Source organism: Carcharodon carcharias, chromosome 21 (genome assembly GCF_017639515.1).
Source record: "Carcharodon carcharias isolate sCarCar2 chromosome 21, sCarCar2.pri, whole genome shotgun sequence".
Classification (NCBI taxonomy): Eukaryota; Metazoa; Chordata; class Chondrichthyes; order Lamniformes; family Lamnidae; genus Carcharodon; species Carcharodon carcharias.
Window position 1 is genome coordinate 18,039,743 of NC_054487.1, and position 25,942 is coordinate 18,065,684.

General features: G+C 42.2%; 1 protein-coding gene across 2 annotated transcripts in view; it reads left to right on the forward strand.

The window, feature by feature from the left end:
- The window catches only part of creb3l2 (cAMP responsive element binding protein 3-like 2), a 98,249-nt gene extending 78,668 nt beyond the window's left edge, over positions 1 to 19,581 (forward strand). For both annotated transcript variants that reach the window (XM_041215855.1, XM_041215856.1), the window contains exons 10-12: positions 464 to 590; positions 10,561 to 10,828; positions 12,156 to 19,581. In XM_041215855.1, the coding sequence (XP_041071789.1) occupies positions 464 to 590; positions 10,561 to 10,828; positions 12,156 to 12,225 (465 nt within the window). In that variant the 3' untranslated portion in view covers positions 12,226 to 19,581. The remainder of the gene's footprint in view (positions 1 to 463; positions 591 to 10,560; positions 10,829 to 12,155) is intronic.
- Positions 19,582 to 25,942: the final 6,361 nt, after the last annotated feature.

The window sequence follows — 25,942 nt, forward strand, 5'->3', positions numbered from 1 at the left end:
CCACGCTGACCCACCATTTTGTTTTTCTACCTGATATTTGTGTTCTTAAAACATTATTAGATGTTTAGGTGCCCAACACCCTTCCCACCTCTTGTCTCATTTCATAACCTTGTTAATAACAAACTATAGCTCACCATCTAATAAGGTAACTACAGTCTTCTCTTGATAATTTGAAACCACCTTTTGTTTTCCAATGTATCTAACAATTTGAACTAAGCAATCTTAATATCAGTGGAAACTTAGTTATCAAAAAATGTTGAACCATATAATTTGGCTGACTATGAATTAAGAGTAGATTGTAATATCACGTCTAACTGAGACAGCAGTTGAAACCTGTTCTATACTTCCAAGTGTCATTTTTTTTAAAATCAGTAACTTAATTGAAGTCCCTCTGTTACATTATCTCAAAATTAATAAATCTTTTCTTCAATTATTCTAATTGTTTGATTTCTTGCTGTTGCAGATTGTGGTGCTGTGTTTTGCCATTGCATTGGGCAGTTTCAGTAACAGATTTGACCCATTCTCATCCTCTGTGACAAAAACAGTCTTACCTGTCCAGGATTCTACACAGGAGTCATATGCAGCCACTGGTAAGGTAGAGACAAGTAGTTGTAAGAGACTATAGCGTTAAATACAAACAGTATTAGATTTTTAGAAAGATATTTAAGTTTTCCTCAGCTCACCAATGTCTCTCACTCTGATGAGATCGCACACTCTTTTTGAGTTCCTCCCTCCCTTTTACCTCTTTATTTTCAAGTATTCTTGGGACCTTTTTTTGTGTTTTCTAAAATGAAGACATACACAAAGTATCTGTTCAGTGGTGCTGTGCCATGTGTTGCTTGATTTTTGATGGATCTGAATTTTCTTAATATCCTAAGTAGGAATTGGTAGCAGCCTATTAGCAGTTCTCCTTTATAGGTTGGTATTTATTGCGATGATTAGTGCTTATACTCGCTAGCTACTGAGAACTCAGCACAGATCAAAGTTCAATGCTTTCTTGATCAACCCTTTCTTTTTAAAGAAAAAGGGGAAATATTTGCTTAAGTACAGGTTTAAAAATTAGAAGTATAAAGATAGATTTACAAATGATAAAAGCTTCTCTAGAAAACTGTTTCTTGTATTCATAGGATCATAACTTGACCTCCTGTGCTATAACCATTTGGCCCATCTTGTCCATGCTGGCTCTCAGCAAGAGCAAATCAGCCAGTTCCACTTCCCTTCCTTTCCCCATAACCCTACAATATTTTTCTCTTCAGGTGTTTATCAAATTCCCATTTGGAAGCCTTGCTGTATCTCCCTCCACCAGAATCCCACCTTAAATCAGTGTCCTTTGACTCCTGATCCTTCTGCCAACTGGAACAGATTTTCACTATCTAATCTGTCTACACCCCTCGTGATTTTGAGCACCTGTATCATATCTCCGCTGAACCCTTTCTTCTGCAGGGAGAACAGCCCTAATTTCTCCAATCTGCCTATTTAACTGAAGTCCCTCATCCCTGGAACCATTCTCGTAAATCTTTTCTGCACCTTCTGTGATGCCTTCACATCCTTCCTAAAGTGGCCAGAATTAAATGCAGTAGTCCAGTTGAGGCCAAACCAGTGTTTTATACAAGTTCAACATAACCACCTTGCTCTTGTACTCTTTCCCTTTTTTATAAAGCCCTGGATCCCATGCCTTTTTAATAAGTTTTTCAATCTGCCCAGCCACCTTCAATGGTTTGTGCACCCTGGGGATCTCTGTTCCTGCACCCACTTTAAAATTGTACCTTTTAGTTTATATTGCCTCTCCTCTTTCTTCCTACCAAAATATATCACTTCACACATCCTCTGCATTAAATTTAATCTGCCATGTGTCTGCCCATTCCACCAGCCTATGTCCTCTCGAAGTCACTAGCTGCCTCTCAGTTCAAAATACATAAGTTTAAGCCACCTGCACATTATAAAATTATGCCCTACACAATCAAGTCCAGCTCATTGATACATGTCAAGAAGAGCAGTGGTCCTAGTACTGACCACAGGAAACCCCTCTAGATACCTTTCTCAAATCTAAAAAACAACATTTGCTACCATTCCCTGTTTCCTGTCACTCAGCCAATTTTGGATCCTGCTATGTCTATTCATTTTATTGCATGAGCTTCAATTTTGTTGCCAAGCTAATATGTGACACATTGTCAAATGTCTTTTGGAAGTCCATGTAGATCATATCAACTGTGTTATCCTCATCAACCCCATCTGTTACCTAATCAAAATAGTCAGTCAAGTTGGTTAAACACAATTTACCTTTAACAAATCAGTACTGACTTTCCCTAATGAGTTTGCAATTGCTCAAGTCACTGTTAATTTTGTCCCAGATTATTGTTTCAAAAAACTTTCCCATCAAAGTTAAAATTACTGGCCTGTAGTTGCTGGGTCTATCCTCTTTTTTTAAACAAGAGAATTTGCAATTCTCCAGTCCTCTAGAACCAGCCTCATATTTGGAAGATTATGGCCAGTATTTCCACAATTCCCATCCTTACTTCTCTCAACATTCTCAGATACATTCCATCCATTCATGGTGACCTATCAACTTTTAAGTGGAGCCAACCCTTCAAATCCTTCCTCTTTATCAATTTTTAGTCCATCCAGTATCTCAACTGCCCCTTCTTTCACTCTGACTTTGGCAATATCTTCTTCCTTGATAAAAACAGATGTAAAGTATTCATTTAGCAATCCAGCCATGCCCTCCACCTCCATGCATAGATCCCCTTTTTGTTTCTAATTGGCTTCTTCTCTCTTCTGGTTATCCTTTTACTATTTTTATACTGATGGAAGTCTTTTAGATTCCCTCTAACATTAGCTGCCAGCCTCTTCTTATATTCTCTCTTACCCTCTCTTATTTCCATTTACATTTCCCCTCGGAACTTTCTATATTCAACCTGGTTCTCACTTGTGTTATCAATCTGACATCTGTCAATCGCCCTTTTTTTCTGTTTCATCTTATTCTCCATCTTTCGTCATCCAGGGAACTCTAGCTTTTATTGTCCCATTATTCACTCTGATTATTAAAATGTCTCAGTCTTCTTTAGCGCACTGATCTTTCAGTAGCTACCTTTAATCAGAAATCACAATGTGTTGGAATAATCTAAAGAACACCAGCCTTTATGCTAGTGTTCAAGGGCTGTACAGTGAATATGTTTGATTTTCGGGCAATGCTTGGTAAAAGTTCATGTGTAGCAGTTAGAGAATATTAAGGCTGGTAAAATCGATAACAAATCAACTAGTTGCATGCAAAATTGGCTTGGAAACAGGAAGGATGATTAATAAAGAACGAAAAACAGCACAACAGGCCGGTGACCAATAGAGTTCCAAAAAGTTCGGTTGAGGGGGAATGTGCTGGATGTTGTAATATAACATTTGCTGATGTGGCCAGGTGAAAATATAAATAAACAGCATTTAGTGATGAGGCAGACTAAAGACTTCTAGCTTTATTCAATACCATTTAAGATGATGCAAAACATCGTGGGAACTGCAGACATTTATCTGAGCCTTCCCATCATCAAAGGTCACAAAAGAAAAGATTGGGTGTGATGCTTGACCTTTCACTGAAAGTTTCCACTGGTATGCAGCTCAACAAACTTTGTTGCACCTCAAGGGCATTTGATTGTAGGTTGTGGACAGTGAGGTGGATAAGCATTCTGGAGCTTTTGCATAATGACCTTTGGCGTGCAGGCAGCCTTCAGTTCTTGCAAATGATCTATGCAATTCAATCTGCTATAGTCTGACTCCAATTGTAATGATCCTCATCCTGGGCTCAAATTAGATTTTCCTCCAGCACTGCAGTTAGCCAGCTGGAAGAGAATGCAACAGTTTTGATGGAGATTATAAGGAAATTAATAAATTCAAATCAGTTAATTATAATCTGGAGTACTTATGTATTTTCAGCAATTCTGCACAATTGCAAATTAAATTGTACGTTGAGGCTGCTGATGGAGCAAAGTGGTATATATGTGTGATTGATACTAAAATCAATATTATTTTCTGAAGGCAGAAAAATGTTCTAACTTGCGCAATTTTCCTGAAAATTAACGATAATGTTTAAATCATGTACCCTATCTGAGTTGCATCTGTGCAACAGATGTACCCTATCCAATCATGTACCCTTTCTGAGTTGCATCTGTGCAACAGTCACTTCTGGACGACTCACTTCCAACAACATTTGAGTTAGACTTGGTGACTTGGGAATTCAGACAATTAGAAAAATGAGTTCAAAGTCCGCTGACAATGGCTGTATGTGACGTGGGTAAATTCACCAAGCGGTTTTATATTGTTAAGGAGCCATTAAATACATTTATTAAGTTGTACTTTTTATTCCAATGCTTTATGTTTGTAACTGGTTTGTTCATCTCATCTGAGATATCAAGGCTTTTCCATGGTTATCCCATTTAAAATGTTTTGTTTATTCCTAATTTCTACCCAGATGGGTTCCACAGTTTTCCCTCTTGCTACTATATTCACATGTTCTGATAGCTGTTGCCCATAAGAAGGATAGACAGCAACGACAATTCCACGTCTTGAGCATTTGAGTTATGGAAAGAGTTAACAAAGTTTGGCTTCTTTCTCTTTTGGGGGGGAAAAAGCAAGCATTAAAGTAACCAATGTTCTCCTGGACAGCCACCACCCTCCATAAACTTGTTCATCCAAAATCGCTGCCGGTATCTTAATTGTGCACCAAGTCCCGCTCACCAATCATCTATGTACTCATTGTCCTACACTGGCTCCTGGTCCGCTCCCCCCCCACTCCAATTTAAAATTCTCCCCATTACTGTAACGCTCACCTGCCTTACAACCCTCCAAGAACTCTGTTTCTCTGACTCTGGCATCTGTGCATCCCCAACTCTGTTTGCCACACCATTGACATCCATGCCTTCAGCCGCTTAGGTTTTACGTTGTGGAATTTTCCCTCTAAACCTTTCTGCATCTCCACCTCCCTTCCTTTCTGGATCTCCTTTTAAAACCCACCTCTTTTACTTCTTGGCCACCTTTGCTATTATCTCCTTGAGCTCACTCTTGTCTGTGAAGTGCTTTGCGATGCTTTTCTAAGGCTATATATCAACTTATACTGTGCTGTTCACCAAATTTGAAGTTTATAAGGATTAAAGCTTCTGAAGGAAATTAAAAACCCTCAATCTGATAAACTTTTCACCCTGGTGAATGCCAGCGGATATGAGGTAATAATTGGGAAGCAAGAAGAGCAAGGGATGTGGAATACGTTACCAAAGAAGGAATTAAATGGGCAATACTAATAGGTTGAAAAATAACGCGATATATTTTTGGAAGAAGAGACTGAACGCAAGAGTGAGATAAGTGGAGTTGATATACGTTTTAAAACAAAAGAATCTATCATGTTATGCCTAATTGCCTTTTGTTGTGTTAGATCATTAGATCCTCAATTTCCCCCTCCTCTGACTCCTTGCATAGGTTCCCATCCCCCTGCCATTCTAGAGTGGATGGGGAGGGTTTAAATTAAAATGGCAGGGGGATGGGAACCTATGTAAGGAGTCAGAGGAGGGGTAATCAAGGGCAAGAACAAAAGACAGGGGAATAAGAAAAGTGATAGGCAGATAAATCAAGGGCAAGAATCAAACGGGGCCTTGGTGAAAAATAGTGGGAACAGGACAAGTAATGTTAAAAGGACAAGCCTTAAGGCTTTGTGCCTTAACGTGAGGAGCAATGGCAGTAAAGTGGATGAATTAACCGTGCAAATAGATGTAAACAGGTATGATATAGTCGGGATTACGGAGACATGGTGCGGGGTGACCAGGGATGGGAACTGGACATCCAGGGGTATTCAGTATTTAGGAAGGACAGACAAAAAGGAAAAGGCGGTGGAGTTGCATTGCTGGTTAAAGAGGAAATTAACGTAATAGTGAGGAAAGATATTAACTCCAACGATGTGGAAGCTGTATGGGTAGAACTGAGAAACACTAAGGGACAAAAAACGTTAGTGGGGGTTGTATATAGACCCCCAAATTGTAGTGGTGATGTTGGGAAAGCCATTAAACAGGAAATTAGAGATGTATGCAATAAAGGAGCATCTGTAATTATGGGTGACTTTAACCTGCATATAGATTGGGCAAATAAAATTAGTAAAAATACCGTAGAGGAGGAATTCCTGGAGTGTATACGGGATGGTTTTCTGGACCAATACGTCGAGGAACCAACGAGAGAACAGGCCATCCTAGACTGGGTATTGTGCAATGAGAAAGGAATAATTGGCAATCTAGTTGTGCGAGGCCCCCAGGGGATGAGTGACCATAATATGATAGAATTCTTCATCAAGATGGAGAGTGACGGAGCTGATTCTGAGGTGAGGGTCCTGAATCCTAATAAAGGAAACTACGATGTATGAGGCTATGATGGATTGGGAAACGCTACCTAAAGGGATGACGGTGGATAGGCAATGACAAACATTCAAAGAGTGCATGGGTGAACTGCAACATTTTTTTATTCCTGTCTGGCGCAAAAGTAAAACAGGAAAGGTAGCCAAACCATGGCTTACAAGGGAAATTAGAGATAGTATTAGATCCAAGGAAGAGGAATACAAATTGGCCAGAGAAAACAACAGACCTGAGGATTGGGAGCAGTTTAGAATTCAGCAAAGGAGGACCAAGGGATTGATTAAGAAGGGGAAAATAGAGCATGAGAGTAAGCCTGCGGGGAACATAAAAACTGACTGTAAAAGTTTCTATAGTTATGTGAAGAGAAAAAGATTGGTGAAGCCAAAAAAGGTCCCTTACAGTCAGAAACAGGGGAATTCCTATTGGGGAACAAAGAAATGGCTGACCAACTAAATACATACTTTGGTTCTGCCTTCACAAAGGAGGGTGCAAATAACATACCAGAAATATTGAGGAACACATGGGGCAGAATTTTCTGCCTTCCGAGCGGGCGGGCCTGACCCAATCTCCGGCGGTAGGAGAGCCGATCCCCGCCGGAGAAGCGGGCCCTGCTGCCATTTTACGTGGGCGGGCCAATTAAGGCCCACCCAGCGTGACATCCGGTGGGAAGCGCTATGCACTTCCTGTGCGGGCGAGGGGCGAATTTCCCAAGAGCTCACATCTCCCTGAGGCTAAGTGCTGCCTCGGGGAAATCGCTGACAGTTCTAAAAATATTGAAAATAGAAAAAAAATCCTTAACATGTCCCCCTCGTGTGACAATGTCACATGAGATGGGACATGTTCATAATTTACAATAAAACTTTATTAAACTTTTTAAATCCCGCCGCTGGATGAGGTTTCATGTTTTTCTATTCCCCGTCAGGGTTCCTGGCCTGTCCGCCAACCTTAAGGCTGGACGGGCAAGTCCTTTAATTGTTTTAATGATCCTGTCAATGGCCTCAATTGGCCATTGACAGATTGGCGGGCCCACAGCTGATTTTGCTGCGGACCCGCCTTCCTGAAAGTTTAAATGGGGTGGGGTGATGTCGGGGGTTCCGCCTGACCTCATCCCGCGTCATTTTACACATCGGCAAGTGGGCCCCGCCCCTTGCTCACTGATGGCAAAATTCATCCCATGGTTTAGTGAGAGGGAGGAACTGAGAGAAATCAATATTATTAGAGAAATGGTGTTGGGGAATTGATGGGACTGAAGGCTGATAAACCCCCAGGGCCTGATAATCTACATCCCAGAGTACTTAAGGAAGTGGCCGTAGAAATAGTGGGTGCATTGGTGGTCATCTATAGACTCTGGAACAGTTCCTACAGATTGGAGGGTAGCTAATGTAACCCCACTACTTAAAAAGAGAGGCAGAGAGAAAACGGGGAATTATAGACCAGTCAGCCTGATGTTGGTAGTGGGGAAAATTCTAGAGTCCATTATAAAAGATTTAATAGCTGAGCATGTGGAAAACAGTGGCAGAATCAGACAGAGTCAGCATGTATTTATGAAAGAGAAATCATGCTTGACAAATCTACTGGAATTTTTTGAAGATGTAATTAGTAGAGTCGATGAGGGGGAGCCAGTGGATGTGGTTTATTTGGACTTTCAGAAGGCTTTCGACAAAGTCCCGCATAAGAGATTGGAGTGTAAAATGGAAGTGCATGGGATTAGTGGTAGTGTATTGAGATGGATAGAAAACTTGGTTGGCAGACAGGAAACAAAGAGTAGGAATAAAAGGGTCTTTTTCCGAATAGCAGGTAGTGACTAATGGGGTACCGCAGGGATCGGTGCTGGGAGCCCAGCTATTCACAATATATATTAATGATTTAGATGAGGGAACTAAATGTAATATCTCCAAATTTGCAGATAACACAAAACTGGGTGGGAGGGTGAGCTGGGAGGAGGATGCAGAGATGCTTCAGTGTGATTTGGACAAGCTGAGTGAGTGGGCAAATGCATGGCAGATGCAGTATAATGTGGATAAATGTGAGGTTATCCATTTTGGTAGCAAAAACAGGAAAGCAGATTATTATCTGAATGGCTATAAATTAAGAGAGGGGAATGTGCAACGAGACCTGGGTGTCCTTGTACACCAGTCGCTGAAGGTAAGCATGCAGGTGCAGTAGGCAGTAAAAAAGGCAAATGGTATGTTGGCCTTCATAGCAAGAGGATTCGAGTACAGGAACAGGGATGGCTTGCTGCAATTATACAGGGCCTTGGTGAGACCACACCTGGAATATTGTGTGCAGTTTTCTCCTTATCTGAGGAAGCATGTTCCTGCTATAGAGGGAGTGCAGCGAAGGTTTACCAGACTGATTCCTGGGATGGTGGGACTGACGTATGAGGAGAGATTGAGTTGGTTAGGATTATATTCGCTGGAGTTCAGAAGAATGAGGAGGGATCTCATTGAAACCTATAAAACTCTAACAGGACTAGACAGGGTAGATGCAGGAAGAATGTTCCCGATGGTGAGGGAGTCCAGAACCAGGGGTCACAGTCTGAGGATACGGGGTAGACCATTTAGGACTGAGATGAGGAGAAATTTCTTCACCCAGAGAGTGGTGAGCCTGTGGAATTCATTACCACAGAAAGTAGTTGAGACCAAAACATTTCTGCTTTCAAGAAGGAGTTAGATGTAGCTCATGGGGCAAAAGGGATCAAAGGGTATGGGGAGAAAGTGGGACCAGGCTATTGAGTTGAATGATCAGCCATGATCATAATGAATGGCGGAGCAGGCTTGAAGGCTGAATGGCCTACTCCTCCTAGTTTCTATATATCTATCATCCTTGCTCATAGTGCCACTTGTACAATTAGCTGTATAGATGAATCTTAAATGCAGCATTCTACAACCCTATGGTTTTGTTTCCTGTTCATCTGCTTTTAACAGCGTTTCTGTTCTTCCGATAATAGCAGTATTGTTATATATGTGTACCATCCAATGTGTCTGTGCATTGCATTGCAAAGTTGTATTTATTACTGTATTTAAACTATTCATTATATTCCCATTCCTCTCTTTATCCTGAACATAATTTCCTTCTCCTTTTTGCTTCAGTTCCGTAACCTTAACCAGTATTTATCTGTATCTTAATTCTACTACACCTGCACCAAATTTGGTTTACATAACGAAAGAGAGAATTTGCATTTCCAGGTGAATACCAATTACGTTTTCATGTTCTGAAGCAACACTTATTTATCCCCACATGTTAGTACACAGACTATTCTTCCTGTACAAGTTCCATCTGTGACAAAAAGTTCTACAGTTACCAAAAATGATTTCCTTCTATTTGCACCATTTTGCTCACCACTTTTTTCAAGTCAATTGTTTCCATTCTGAGAGGATAATTAAGGACCAATTGAGGATAAAGAGCAGGCAGTACCTCCAAAAAAAAACTCATAAACTACCAGCTTTGTATCTTTCACTTCAGGCTTGATTTTATATTACTTTGACTATATATTTATCAGTATGTACACCTCCGCCATGTCTCAGGCACTGCTGTGTCAGTGGTGTTTACTTGCAATTGTCTACTAAGTATGCCTTGACCATTACTGTTGCTGCTTTCTGATGTATGAGCAGTAAATTTGTGATTCACTTTGTTTCGTTTTGAATTGGTTATATTTACCTTTGCCAAACCTGTGATGTTAACTTGGCAGAAGGCTCCAGTTTGCACAGAGCATCATCATCACAGAGCATTGTTTTTCAAATTTCTCATTGTGGAGGACCCCATGCAAGCAATGTCTTGATCCCGGGGTTTGCCTCCTTACGGGTATTTCCTATCTAGACTTCCAAAAAACCACGTCAGCTACCAAAAGGAAAATGGCTATCTTTTTCTCAAATTTTTTTTACTAGTATGTGCTTATATGGTAAGCCAATATATGCAGAAAAATCTAGAATGCACAATTTTGAATTCCACTTAGGATGCCTGAATCCACATAGACAGAAATCTGATAATCTTGCAGACACTTGTGTAAAAATCCTTGACTTCTTGTTTGCCGCAATCAATATTTGGAATTTTGCCAGTATGATGGAGGTACAAAGTTATCCTGTGAGACAACCTGAGTTATTTAGTAAGAAAGCTGGTGGCAGGTTTATGTGGTGAAGGGCATAAATGTGGCTTTAAATTCTGGTCAATTTTCTTCTCACAGTTCGCTCAAGGCATTTATTATTTTATGAAGAGCACCCTGGCTTTGAAGACGACCTCAGTTCTGTGATGTCGACAGATGCCTGGGAAAAATTAGCAGAATCTGTTAGAGAGAGAACGCGACTGGCACAGTTCCTCACAGCCAGGGGTTCAGCACAGAAGCAGCAAGCACAGGAAGCAGTCACACACACGGAGGTGTCAGCAGAGGAATACATAATAGCAAATGAAACAAGGACAGAAAATTCAGTCCTGATAGAGCTCCAGTCACAACGGTATGGCTCATATTCCTGACTTCATTATTTTTAAAATCCCCCTATTCCTTTAAATGTGGTAAATGTTTGGCGGGGAAGGGGGAGGAGAAACCAGCCATGTATTGATTTTTTTTTAAATGGGACGTTTACTGTGCAAGGGAAATGAAACCTGAAACACCAATGTGTAGACCTGACAGCTACAGAAATAACAAAAATCTTCCGACCTACTTTATATAATCTTGTTTCTTAGTGTTGCAGTAATTAAGTATCCTTCTGCCAGTAGGGGGTATCACTCCATTGGAAGCATGGGGTGGGGGGACAAGATGGAAAATAAAAATCTACTTATTTGGCGGTTTAGCACCTTTCTTAAACACCTCTAATGCATTTTCTGTGAAGTGCTTTCTTGGAAGTGTAGTGACCATCATCATGTAGGCAAACATGTAGCCGTTTTGTACATAGCAAGATCCAAGATACTGCCACAGGATGAGTAGCAGGTTAATTTTTTTGCTGGTGTAAGTGAAGGGAAGAATGTCATCCAAGACTTTGGGGAAACTCACTGCTCTTCTTCAAAGAGTTCCTCAGGAATTCCATTTAAACTTGCAGAACAGTGTAAACTTTCAGCTGAAGGATGGCACTTCTGAAAATGCAGCATTCAATACTGCCGTGGAGTGTCAGCTCGGATTATGTGCTCATGTAATACAAAGGGGCTGAAACCCTCAACTTTCAGGCTTGGTGGTATTGGTGCTTACTGAACCAAGCTAATATTCTAATCGCATCTCATGACAGGATCCATAGGTATAAAGTGGATTCCAATGGAATTGCTCCAACCTATCACGGGGTATTGCCTGCACTACCCATTGTGATACTTCCTTAGCATTCTTTTGAATTGCGTTACCTACGCTGCTAACTTGATTTGAGTCATTTCCCACCCCCACCAACCCCCCCCCCACCCCATTTTCAAAATGACAGAATGCTAAATAATTTTCGCTTTGTTCCCCACTTAACCCAGTCTGTTGCTCAGAATTTGTGTCCGTGCCAGCTCCCTGACCTGTGGCAGTGGAATCCATGTATGGCCAGGCCCAGTTCTAGTTATGGATGACGAGAGAACTGACACCTCTGCCATTATCAAACTGCTAATAGGTGTCAAAGTTGCTTTTCCAGGGTAGTGATTGCAAAATCCAATTTTTCTGAACCATTTCTGCCTGTGCATCTGTTGCCCAACTGAAATTCTGTTTTCTGCTATATTGACCACATGGTAAATGTTTTTTTTCCTGATGTTTGTTTGTTTTTTTTTTTGCTTACATGTGCATGTGTTAATTTGTACCTTTGCATCTTGCTTTGTCTCCAGGACCCTTCCAAGTGTAGGCATTAATGGAACCACCATTGAAATTGACAGAAGTGTCAACACAACCTCATAAAGAACCATAAGGTGGTATTTATGCTGATGTACAATGAAAGCAGTCTCTTGCTATAATACCCCACTCCGACTGGCCATCAACAGCTACCACGGAGAAGGAGATCAGATAATTTTGTGTTATTCTTGTACTTCTTTATCGCAAACATACTTACTGAATATTAATTTATATAAATTAATAACTATATATGTATTGGGAACTTGAGTTATAAAACACAAGTCTTCATTCCTGCATTGATTGCTCTTTTAAACTGTCAGGCTGACTGTATCTATCCAGTTATTTCAAGGGGAGGATTCCACCCCCCCCCACCAAATCGGGCGGGCGCTGCAGGCAGGCCCAGGAGTGGCCACGAAACAGTCCGCTGCCCGCGATCAGGTCCCGACCGTGATTTCACGCTGGCTGGACAGTTAATGGCTAGCCAACATGAAACGCACGCTGAGAGCCTCAGCACTTCTGGGGTGGAGGGGCGGCAGGAGCGCGAGTGCTGATGTTGGCGCGTGCGTGGGGGGTTGCACTCTCACTGAAAGCGCACAACTGCCTCAGGGATCTGAAGGTTTTTTTTTTTAAAACAAAATTGCAGATGTTAAAAATCCGGAACAAAACGTCCGCATAGCGGACTCGCGCATCTTTACACGATGATCATTAAAATCCTGCCAAATATGTTTTTAAATTTAATTGTGTGAAACCTCCCCCTGCCCGTGGATGAGGTTTCGCAAAAAATACAAAGGCTGCCTGGCCTATTCGCCCGCCTGCCAACCGTAAGGTTGGACGGGCAGTGAAAAGTAGCTTTAAATTAATTGATTAATGGGCCTCTTAATTGTCAGCGGGCACGCTGCCGCCACTTGCGTGTGCCCCGCTGACTGAAATATCACGCGAGTGCGCAATGACATCGTCACGCGCTATTTCATGCTCGGGCGTGTCGGTCGCAGGCCCTCATGCTGAGCTGCAAAATCCTGCTCCAAATGTTTGCAGGAGATGAATTTCAGCCTGGGCTAAGATTCCAGACTTCAGAAACAGCAGAGAAGATTAATCTGAGTTTCACTGCATTGATAGAAATATACTGTCAATTCGTCCTCCTATGTCCTTCTCATTCTTCAAAATTGACATCATCCCAGCTGGGCAGAATCACTTTGGACGTTGGCCCTTTAACAGATTCACAGTCGGAGATGTTAGTTCACCCTCGTGTTCCCCTTCCTTTGTTTTCATAATCTCAGTCCCTCGGTTGCCTTTCTCCCATATTGAGTAGCAGGGGTAGCCAGCTGCCTTCTACAGCTGACAGTTTTAAGGGCCTTTACCAGTTTTGTTACTATGTAGTTTTAGTCTCTTAGTTCTTGGGTCATAGTAAATAATTTTTTACCAAGATTTAGCATTTGTATTTTAGTAAAGATCTCAAAACAAGTCCGCACTGCATTCAAATGATGTTATTTCTGATTTAGCCTTCACTGACAGAACCAACCAGAGTTTTTTTTATAAATGTTCACTATGGCTTTAATGTTCCTGTGCCTCACTTGTCCTTCAAAGCTCAGCGTTGCTCCTGATGGGCAAAGATTGAAGCTACAGCCTGGCAAAGCAGAGGTAGGTCACTGACACCCATAAATAACCTGTTATTAAAGGGTCAGTGTTCTTCAGTGACTTTTCCATAGGATGACCACAATGCCTATAACTGTATTTATCATTGACCTGGTGAAGAGCCAGCACAGACACAGTGAGCTAAATGTGCTATATAGAGTTCTTTGGCTCCATCCTCCCATTAGATGGCACTAGTGTTTACACACATTTTGAGCAACTTCAATTCCGGTTTTTCTCATGCTTGCAACACTACAGAAGTAAATCCTAAACCGTGCCAGCTCATAATTACTGAATCCAAATTAACATTAATTATTATCTGTTCTTTCTGTTGTTAGTTGTTATTGAAGGGGTGAGTCCAGACATTTTAAAACCATCAGCCATTTTACTGAGAAAATAGAGACGAGATTAAAAAATAGAATTTAGTGCTAATGCTTCAAGACTTCTACCTAAAGAGATATGGCCAGTAAAACAAGGTCAGTTGTTATCGGCAGAATCTAATCTGACCCATGGGAGGAGGCAGGGAGGCTGTAGAATCAGGAGGGAAGTAGGGTGGCCAGTGGCAGAGGCCTGGAAACCGGAAACAAACCACTCCCCCCAACAAATATGGCTATGAGGACAATGCTAGGATCTGTTTTCCCCTGGCATTCGTCAACCTGGAAATGATTTTTGAATTTTTAAAAATATATCCTTTCATGGGATGTGGGCATGGCTGACGAGGATAGCATTTGTTGCCCATCCCTAATTTGCCCTTGAACTGAGAGGCTTGCTAGGCCGTTTCAGAGAGCATTTAAGAGTCATTGCTGTGGGTCTGGAGTCACATCTAGGCCAGACCAGGTAAGCATGACAGATATTGGTATTAGCCAATGAGGCTGATAGGAACACGTTGAAGGCAGTGTCAGTAGGATGCAGGGCAAGTCCAAGAGGAGTTTTTTGTGGGCACAGTCACCCGACCTAGAAATAATCATGAATGGGATGAGCTTACACCAATAGGGTGAACTTTGGAGCCACCCAGCCTCTCTAATTGACTGATCTTGCCATCATTCATTACTGTTCATCACTCATTGGTTGGTGAGTGCTCGTGAAATGAACAGGCCTTCCATCAGCTGAGCCTGCATGGCATTGCAAACTTGTAAGGCAACGGCCGCAGGAGAGGGCTTTTGAAGTGCCAGAAAGATAGTCCTCCAGTACAGGAATGGGCCGCGATGCAGCAAGATCTGGACTGTCTGTACAAAAACCGACGTCCAGCCACCCCCATTGGCTGTAAAGCACTGAGAGACATCCAGTGGTCTTGAAAGGCACCATATAAACCTTTCTTCTAGAGGGAAGGCAAAGATGGAATGCCTGCCACCTTCCTGATTCCATGCGATTCAGTTGTGGAGCGTGGCATGGAAGTTTGAGGACAGCCCTCGCACCATAGCCAATTGAGGCCCTGAAGTGACTAATTAATGACCAGTTAAGGGGCATTCTACCAAGAGCAGGGGACGCACTCTGCCACTTGGTGAAGTTGACCAAGAAAAGCTGGCAGCCTCCTTTATGGTGGGAGTGAGAAAAGTGGGGGGTGTCCCAGGATTGAGAACATCCTGTGGCCCACGTAGGCTGCTCCCCAGCGGTAAGGGCTCCCGGAAACGGCCGAGATGGAAATACCCCTGGCCTGGGGCCACCACCACAGCCATTATGATTCCTGAGTGGAAATGAGCTTGGTGCACAAGAGTGAGCATGAAAGGGAGCATTTTCAGTTCATTATTTGCATTGGGGTCCAGTTGATTTGATTAAGTAGACAAAAATTCCAGTGACATGACATTTTTCTTCTTCAATCTAATTTACTGATCCAGGGCCCAATCTATTCATTATCTCTGATAGATGAATAACTAATAAGCCTATTAAAACATAGAAAACATTTGACCTGAAGAAAGCCATCACCATGGTAACAGTCTAAGATACATGAGAAATCCACATGGTTAGAGTTAATGGAATATAAACAGAAAATGCAAGAAATACTCAGTAGGTCTGGCAACATCTGCGGAGAGAGAAGCAGAGTTAACGTCTCTAACGAAGGGTCACTGAAACGTTGGGCCTGGTTTTAACTCTTAAGTTTGGGCTTTGGTAAGTTAAAATCAGGCCTGTTGACTGTTTCTCTCTCCACAGATGCTGCCAGACCTGCTGCATTTTTCCAGATTTCCTGTTTATGTTTTATATTTCAGATTCCCAGCATCCAATGCTCTTGTCATAGTTGGACTTACCTGATGAGAGCCTGCTCTCCGAAAGGACACACTGCACCCAACCAAACTTAGTTGCAGCCTGGCAAGAATCAAGGCTCTGGGATCACCAAATGTTTTGTGGGGTACAGCTGGAGTGTCATTTTATAAAACCACATAGCTTACCAGCAAAGAAAATTGGTCATTTTCCCTCAGTGTGTCTATCTAGGGCCATGTTACCCATGGCATTAGATTGCAGGATTATTTGGAATCAAGTGTGAAGAATCTTAGTTTCCAGTGAACAGTCTACTCTTCCAGATTCCATTCGTGAGCCAGGCTAGCTAGCTAATCATCAGTAGCATCCTGAAGTACTGCAGGCCTACTTAGCTCATCTACTGGATTATCAAGTGTGCTGTAGAAGGTTGACTTAGTTTTGACCTTCCATTAGCAGACTTGGACATATCTTGATTCTAAAGAGGTGCTGCTTGCATTTTAATAATTATGCATCAGTGGCATTGGATGGAATTTCAGTAAGTGGGCTTTGTACTTTTTAGCCATGTATCTGACTAGGGAGGTCAAAGAAATCTTAGCCTGATTATCAAGACCCTCAGTATTTAATGTTTGTATAAGACAAAGCTTGGATTTATTTGCTCCATGTTTTACAGCCAGCTTCAGGAGACTATTGTGAGAAAAGTGAAAAATGAGTGCTGCTACATCTGAGTTGGTTCTTAAAGCCATCTCACTTATACTCTGAAAACATACCAGAAAAAAACTGATAACCTTGTTTCTAACTGGAGGCTTATTGTTTTCCTGTTTTATTGATATTGCAATGGACCACGCTGCTCTGAAATGTTCTCTTTTGTTCTTCGTAATCTGTACATTCATCACCCAACAGACTCGTTTCCCCTTACCTTTCAGACTTTCCCCATCCTATAGCCTCACTGTGTAGAATTCATTACTGCGGTACTCTAATTCACACCTTCCCAAGCTCTCAAATCTGTGGAACTCCTTCCCTCTTTTCCCTACAATCCAGATTCTCTTAAAATACCTAACCCCCAAATTGACTTCCTCTCCTTGTGCACCTTAAGTGTTGTTGTTCACAGTTGGCAGCTATGTGAAATAGAACCAATTAATCAGCATCCAAGCACTTACAAACGTAGTAAGATGGTTTTGAATCAGATCCCATGCCTATCGGTGACTGTTTCCAAAACACACTAATTAGTTGGTACTTGACCTCCTTTATCAAATTGCAACAAGAAGTTAGTCTAGAAAGCCTACTTGTTAAAGCTGTTTGAGGTGATTGATGTTACAGGTTTTTACAGCAAAGTTTTAAAATAGTGCTTCTTTTGAATGTTTAAGTGAAGTTAGGGGAGTGAGGAAAAATGGATTCAGATGTATGGTTAGGACTGATGAGAGATTGAAGCCACAGTATATTGCAATATCTTTTTAAAATTGAAAGTTTTTGACAAATTGTGTAATTTGTGCTTTAATTCTAAGCAGCTGATATTAAAATGTGTTTAGTACACTCGTGTACTACTTTGCAAGGTAGTTCTTAAAAACAATCCCAAATGCAATAATGAAATGTTAAGATCCCGAGTAGATAATGGGGCCTTCAAACAGACATCTAAGGAAGGTAGGGTTGAAGAGAATGTAAGAACATAACATAAGAAATTATAACAGGGAAAAACCATACAGACTGTTCTGCCATTCCGTGTGATCGTGGCTGATCTTCGGCCTCATTCACACCCACTCCCCATAACCCTTAACCAAAAATCTGTTTATCTCAGCTTTAAATATGTTCAACAATAGAACATCTACAATCTCTGGCATAGATAATTCCAAAGATTCACAATTATTTGAGTGATGAAATTCCTCCTCATCTCAGTCCTAAATGATCATCCCCTTATTCTGGAACTGTGCCCCTGTGTTCTAGATTCCCTGGGCAGGGGAAGCAACCTCTCAGTAACCACTCTGTCAAACCTCTTCAGAATCTTCAATGTTTCATTTTCCTAAACTCCAGAGAACATAGATCTGATTTACCTAGCCCCTCATCATAAGACAACCCCCTCATCCCAGGAACCAATCACAGTACTGCCTCGAATGCAAGTATAGTTAGAATTGTTTACTGAAATAATACTACACTTCAACTCCTCTCTGCCCCCAATCCTCGAATGAATGAATTTAAAAACTGGTTCTTGATTCTAGAGTTGTCCAAAGTGTATAAACCCCTGTGGTTGTTATGCTGAGTCATATCTTAAACATGTTTGTGTAGATCTCCTCTGCTCTGTATCTCCAGTTCTTTAAGAACAGTTCTGACTTTGCTTGAAAGAACTAGCACAGAAAATCTTCAGAAACTCACTTCCAGTGTCTCTGCTCTTGACAATCTTATACCCAAAATCATTAGTTAGCAAACTCATGAGCAATTCATTTCAGTATTCAAATATATAAAACAAACACTGGACATGCAAAGTAGATCAGCCAGCAAATGAAGGAGAGTGTAATTGACCTACTGTATATTTCCATTATTTTCTATTTTTATTTTTGGCTTTCAACATTCGCTATTTAACTTTTATCTCTTCAATAATTATGTGCTGCACACTGCTGTCATAATTATACAATGACACTCTTTCTCTCTAGTACCATTTTGACACATTTGCAGTGATTGGATCAGCTCTGCATAAAGGCCATGAAATGTTTAAACATTGTTATGCCAATACTACAAGTTAAAAAGCACAAGTTATAAGCAATGGTGGTTTTTTTTACAAGGAAATTGTTTTGAGCGTACAAAACCACTCAGTCCAAAGAAGTGAGTACACTACATTGTACAAGAGAAGTACCCATTATTGAGAGCGTTAAAATGAAAATGATTGGTTTGTTTTGTTCAGTCAACTCATTATTTCCAGTATAGACTGCTGACCTGTTGTATATCGTCCCAGATCCCTTGACCTTCCCTCCACATTTCCTGGGTGTTCTGAGGGAAATATTTCTTAACAATTTTCATGTGTTTGCCCATCATTTTCCAAGAATGCAATTTGATTACAGCTGATATTGTACAGAAATAATCAAATTATTTGTGTAATAACATTATTAGATCAGGCATTGGTCTCCAAATCCAAAGCTATAATTGTCATTCCCATTCATTTCTGTTGTATGCAAAGATTTTGTCAACTATGATCCTGATCCAAGTGCCAGCTAACATTTAAACTGCTGTTCTTCAGTTTATTTGAATTGATCCTGAGCTTGGTCCAAAATTACATATTAGATGTCGGCCAGTGGAATTTCCACAGTCTGGCTGTGATGGTTTAAAATTTCAGGGCAATATTTTGTGGCAATCCAAATGTGTACCAGTATTGTATTTCCCCGCATTGGCGAACGAGTGTGTAATCTTACCCAATTTTTGTATGTCTCTTGACATGATGTATGTGGAATGGTTAACTGAAAACATCAGCATTAATCCTGTCCTTCTGGAGTAGAAAAGTTTGTATTTTATTCTATATGGAAACATTTTTCTTTTATAATGACTGTCTTTATACATATAAATTGTATGTTACGCTTTTTTTCCATCACAAATAAATATTTTCCTTAGTAAAATAAACACTTTATAAGACATTGCTTATCTTCTTCTGTTCAACTTTCCTATTGTTGTTACACATCAGGAAAACATTCACCACTGGGAGAAGAGAGCTAACTCAGTGGCGTTGAAAGATAGAAGACAGGAAAAAAACAGCAGACTGAATTAAAAGCTAAAAGCAAATGCATAGAGGAGAGACAGGCAGAAAAGGGAGAAGTGAAAGCAGGATATGAGGCAAAAATAAGGACAGGTAAGGGAAGAAAAAGAAATACAGAGAGAAAAAAAAACATAGCAAAATAAATAACTGGCCAAAGAGAGAATGACGTGGCAATAGTGATTAGAAAACCCCTGCCTAATTGTAGGCTGAGACAAAAGTCCTGAGTAAGACTTTTACACAAGAGTCTTGAAGGAGATGGGAAATTAAAATAGTGTAGCTTTAATATAATTAAATTTGAAAGAAATTCCTGAGGATTGGAAAAACTTACTTAAAAATAATCAAGGACATGGCTGAAACCTGTTGACCAGTTAGCTTGACATGAGTTATAGGGAATAAAAGCAAAAAACTGCGGATGCTGGAAATCCAAAACAAAAATAAAAATATCTGGAAAAACTCAGCAGGTCTGACAGCATCTGCGGAGAGGAACACAGTTAACGTTTCAAGTCCATATGACTCTTCAACAGAACTAAGGAAAAACAGAAAAGAGGTGAAATATAAGCTGGTTTAAGGGAGGGGTGGGACAGGTAGAGCTGGATAGAGGACCAGTGATAGGTGGAGATAACCAAAAGATGTCATAGACAAAAGGACAAAGAGGTTTTGAAGGTGGTGATATTATCTAAGGAATGTGCTAATATAGGGAATGTATTTTAAAATGATCCTAAGAGATCCAGTAGGTGAACACTTGGAAAAGTGTAATTTGGTAAAGGGTATAGTCTGCATGGATTGAAGGATTAAAAATCAAGTTTAACCAACTTGTTTGAGGACGATATTGTCTAGTATGCAAGGGAAAAGTAACATATAGATGAATTTCCAGAAATTAACAAGATTTCAGGGAATCATGGAAGAGGAGTTAAAGTATAATTGATTAAAAATAGCTTTAAAAAGGACACTATAAATAGATTTGAGAAATAAGCGGATTCATTTCTAGGGAGAGAAGGGATTAAGTGTTGTGGTAATGGGCATGTTGGTTTTAATGGCCTTGCCACTAAAAATGCTCATGTTCTTATAAATCCCCAGGAACTAAGCGTGCCAGTTAGGCCCAAGGGAAGCTTGAACTATTTTAATAAAAATAGACAGGATTCAATTTGTTTCAATAAAATTAGGCCAAAAGAAAATTGCCAGTTAAATGCTTAATTAATTAGATAGACTAATTACTTGTGTTCAATTTAAAGTATCCTCTGCCTACTTTTGAGGTGTGCCTGACCATCTTTCCTCCATCCTGAGCATCATCTAAGCATAGTTGGAGACTGCTGTAGTAGTGGCTGAAGTGAATAGACACCTACAGCCCTCTTGGACTGAAGAAAATACCCTGTAGCTCATACAGCTCAGCCAATTAAGATGATCTTTCAAAGTAAAATTCCGATGGTTATGCCCCGTATAGCTGCTGTACAAATGCACTTAAGATTCAGTGTCCTTGTGGAATGAATTTTGAGTGGGCTGAAGGTTTTTCTACCTTCACAGAACAAATAAAGAATGCTCACTGCCATCCACTTAACCAGTATCTGCTTAGAGACTGCTTTTCCATCTGCTCTAACCAGAGATAAAATTTACAGAGAAAATAAATGCAATACATTGTGCTCAATAGCAGAAGAGTGAAGCTGCGAGTGAAAGGAGGCAATGATTCTGCAAATGAAGTTGAGAAACCAGTTTTTTCTACATCTGAAATCCTCTACACACTCCTGGAGCAGGCTAACACCAGGCCCTGACCTGCAGGCCTGTGTTAGCAAGGATCTCTTGATACAATAGGCAGAACAGGATGTTAATTGAATCCACACCAGTTGGTGAAGTTAAAACTAAGACACAGCTGCTTCCTTTGCTGGAGAGAGTTTATTGACTTAGCTCACAGCCCACACTACTCCTACCTTCCAGTGTCCCAGCTATCCTTATTTATATGTGTACACATATCCATCACCTATTTAATAATGTCATTGCCATTAAACCTTAACAATAATTAATAAGACATAAGCACAAATGTTTTATTTGCTTAGGAAGGAACTATTTCAAGATCCCCAAGATGTCAAATAATACCTATGCAAACCTATACAGCAGGCTGCTTAACAAATTTCTCATCAGGGGTTCGTCTGCCTCAGATGATTTGGTTCATTCCATTAGGAGACTGGCTACCATGGATCTCATTTGGACACATTGCAGAAGGACTCCAAGAACTCTCTGTAATGGAGTTTTTCATTTTGACTCATATTCTATCCCTAGGGGGTTTCGATTTTCAGCCAATCTTCACCTGCAATATTTGTGTATCCAAGAACTGTTCAGCTATCAGCTGCAGACCCTGCACAGGGTGTTGACTCATTACATCCCTCCCTTGGTGAATATATTGCATCTTCTGAGCACAAAACTGTGGACTGAGATTCTTTTTTAAAAAACACACAATTTGGCCCATCAACCTGTTATTTCCAAAGAGGGTGATGGCTAAGCACAGGTTAAAAACATCCAAGAAATTATTATAGCATCACCCCTACATGCTTTCATGTATTCTTATCGCAGTTCTCAAAGAACTGCGGCTCTAAAAGAACAAACAAAAGTTGTATTTACAAAGCACCTTTCAGAATACCCCCAGGTGCTTTGCAGTTTTGTTCTGGTGTATGCTGCTGCACTTTTTTATTCATTCATGGGATGTAGGCTTCGCTGGCTAGGCCAGCATTTACTGCCCATTCCTAATTGCCCTTGAGTAGGTGGTAGTGAGCTGCCTTCTTGAACCACTGCAGTCCATGTAGTGTTGGTACACCCACAGTGCGGTTAGGGAGGATGTTCCAAGATTTTGACCCAGTGACAGTGAAGGAACGGTGATATATGTCCAAGTCAAGATGCTGTGTGTCTTGTAGGGGAGCTTCCAGGTGGATGGTGTTCCCATGTGTCTACTGCCCTTGTTCTTCTAGATGGTAGCGGTTGTGTGTCTGGAAGGTGCTGTCTAGGGAGCCTTGGTGAGTTCCTGCAGTGCATCTTGTTGATGGTACACACTGCTGCTACTGTGCGTTGGTGGTGGAGGGAGTGAATGTTTGTGGATGGGGAGCCAATCAAGTGGGCTGCTTTGTCCTGGATGGTATCAAGCTTCTCGAATGTTGTTGCAGCAGCATTCATCCAGGCAAGTGGGGAGTATTACACTACATTCCTGGCTTGTGCCTTGTAGATGGTGGACAGGCTTTGGGGAGTCGGGAGGTGGGCTATTCGCCATAAGAATCCTAACCCCTAACCTGCTATTGTAGCTGCAGTATTTACATAGCTAGCCCAGTTTAGTTTCTGCTCAGTGGTAACTCCCAAGATGTTGAGAGGGATTCGGCAATGGTAATGCCATAGAATGTCAAGTGACAATGGTTAGATTCTCTCTTGTTGGAGATGATCATTACCTGGCACTTGTGTGGCACTAATGTTATTTGCCACTTGTCAGTCCAAACCTAGATATTGTCCAGTTCTTTCTGCATTTGGAAATGGACTGCTTCAGTATCTGAGGAGTCATGAATGATGGTGAGGATGATGCAATCATCAGCGAACATCCCCACTTCTGACCTTATGATGGAAGGAAGGTCATTGTTGAAGCAGCTGAAGATGTTTGGGCCTAGGACATTACCCTGAGGAACTCCTGCAGTGATGCCCTGGAACCAAGATGATTGACCTCCAACAACCACAACCATCTTCCTTTGTGCTAGGTATGACTCCAACCAGCGGAGAGTTTTCCCCCTGATTCCCATTGACTAGTTTTGCTAGGGCTCCTTGACGCCGCACTGTCAAATTTGGCCTTGATGTCAAGGGTAGTCACTCTCACCTCACCTCTGGAGTTCAGCCCTTTTGTACATATTTGAACCAAGGCTGTAACTCTGGTCACTCTGTACAGTGTTGCCTAGCTCGGGTTTCTACTACCAGATTGATAAATGTATGATTTCTCTTGCTAGTTATCCCAGAACCTGGATCATTAAGCCCAATAAGTTCTGGTCTGTGCTGCAGAACTTCACAGATGCTTGTTTTGCTATATTGCACTACAGTGGGACCAGTGACTGGGTAATGGTATATTCAGTCTCTGCTGCTGAATTTTTGCACTGACCACCAGTGCCACTGCATTCCCCCGCCAGTGATTCTGAACACTGCTAGTATTGGATATGGTGCTGGGATCTGCTTTTTGCTGATGGCAGTCTTGATACCTATGGCTGGATAAGGGCAGCTCTACTTCCTGTTGCTAGATGATGATGGTTTTGTCCTCTGCAGCTGAACACTGGGAGTTCTGGTCTGTGTTGCTGGATCATTGGGACTCTGGCACTTGATGGTGAGTGCTGAGTGCTCTGCTCTCTGTTACTGGATGTTGATGGTTTTGATGCATGCTGCTGTGGTTCCTGTTGCTCGATTCTAGGATTCTGGTACCTCTAGCTGGATGATGGAAGAGCTGGCTCCTCTTATTATCTCAGTTCCTTAATGCTACACGCCTATGGCTTGGGTCTTTAGTGTTTCTGGTCCCTTCTCCTGGCTCTATTTGTTGCTCAATTCCAAACAGGCTGGTCCTTGGTGGAGGGTGCTACTGGTACTGATCATTCCTGGCTCTGCTATCTACACCAAGATTCTGCAGACCCTGAGTCCATGCACTGATTCTGATTCCTGCTGCTCTGTCTGGTCCCCGTTTCCCTCCCTGGTCCCTGTTCCTCACTCTCTTTCCTTTCCCCCTATAGTCCTTGCTGCTGTCTTCCTCTTCCCTTTCTCCCTCTGGTCCTTGCTGCTGTCTGTCTGGTCCTTGCTGCTGTTTCTCTCTTCCCTGACCCCCTCTGGTCCTTGCTGCTGTCTCTCTCATCCTTTTTCCCCCTCTGGTCCTTGCTGCTGTCTCTCTAGTCCTTGCTACTGTCTCTCTGGTCCTTGCTGCTGTCTCTCTCTTCCCTGTCCCCCTCTGGTCCTTGCTGATGTCTCTCTGGCCCTTGCTGCTGTCTCTCTCTTCTCTGTCCCCCTCTGGTCCTTGCTGCTGTCTCTCTCTTCCTTTTTCCCTCTCTGGTCCTTGCTGCTGTCTCTCTGGTCCTTGCTGCTGTCTCTCTGGTCCTTGCTGCTGTCACTCTGGTCCTTGCTGCTGTCTCTCTGGTCCTTGCTGCTGTTTCTCTAGTCCTTGCTGTCTCGCTGGTCCTTGCTGCTGTCACTCTGGTCCTTGCTGCTGTCTGTCTGATCTTTGCTGCTGTCTCTCTCTTCTCTGTGCCCCTCTGGTCCTTGCTGCTGTCTCTCTCTCTTCTCTGTCCCCCTCTGGTCCTTGCTGCTGTCTTTCTGGTCCTTGCTGCTGTCTCTCTCTTCTCTGTCCCCCTCTGGTCCTTGCTGCTGTCTCTTTGGTTCTTGCTGCTGTCTCTCTGGCCCTTGCTGCTGGATCTCTCTTCTCTGTGCCCCTCTGGTCCTTGCTGCTGTCTCTCTGGTCCTTGCTGCTGTCTCTCTGGTCCTTGCTGCTGGATCTCTCTTCTCTGTGCCCCTCTGGTCCTTGCTGCTGTCTTTCTCTCTTCTCTGTCCCCCTCTGGCCCTTGCTGCTGTCTCTCTCTTCTCTGTCCCCTTCTGGTCCTTGCTGCCGTCTCACTGGTCCTTGCTGCCGTCTCTCTGGTCCTTGCTGCCGTCACTCTAGTCCTTGCTGTCTCTCTGGTCCTTGCTGCTGTCTCTCTAGTCCTTGCTGCTGTCTCACTGGTCCTTGCTGCTGTCTCTCTGGTCCTTGCTGCTGTCACTCTGGTCCTTGCTGCTGTCTCTCTCTTCTCTGTCCCCCTCTGGTCCTTGCTGCTGTCTCTCTGGCCCTTGCTGCTGTCTCTCTCTTCCCTGTCCCCCTCTGGTCCTTGCTGCTGTCTCTCTCTTCCCTGTTCCCCTCTGGTCCTTGCTGCTGTCTCTCTGGTCCTTGCTGCTGTCTCTCTCTTCCCTTTTCCCCCTCTGGTCCTTGCTGCTGTCATTCTGGACCTTGCTGCTGTCTCTCTGGTCCCTACTGCTGCCTCTCTGGTCCCTGCTGCTGCCTCTCTGGTCCCTGCTGCTGTCTCTCTGGTCCCTGCTGCTGTCTCTCTGGTCCTTGCTGCTGTCTCTCTGGTCCTTGCTGCTGTCTCTCTGGTCCTTGCTGCTGTCTCTCTGGTCCTTGCTGCTGTCTCTCTGGTCCTTGCTGCTGTTTCTCTGGTCCTTGCTGCTGTCTCTCTGGTCCTTGCTGCTGTCATTCTGGACCTTGCTGCT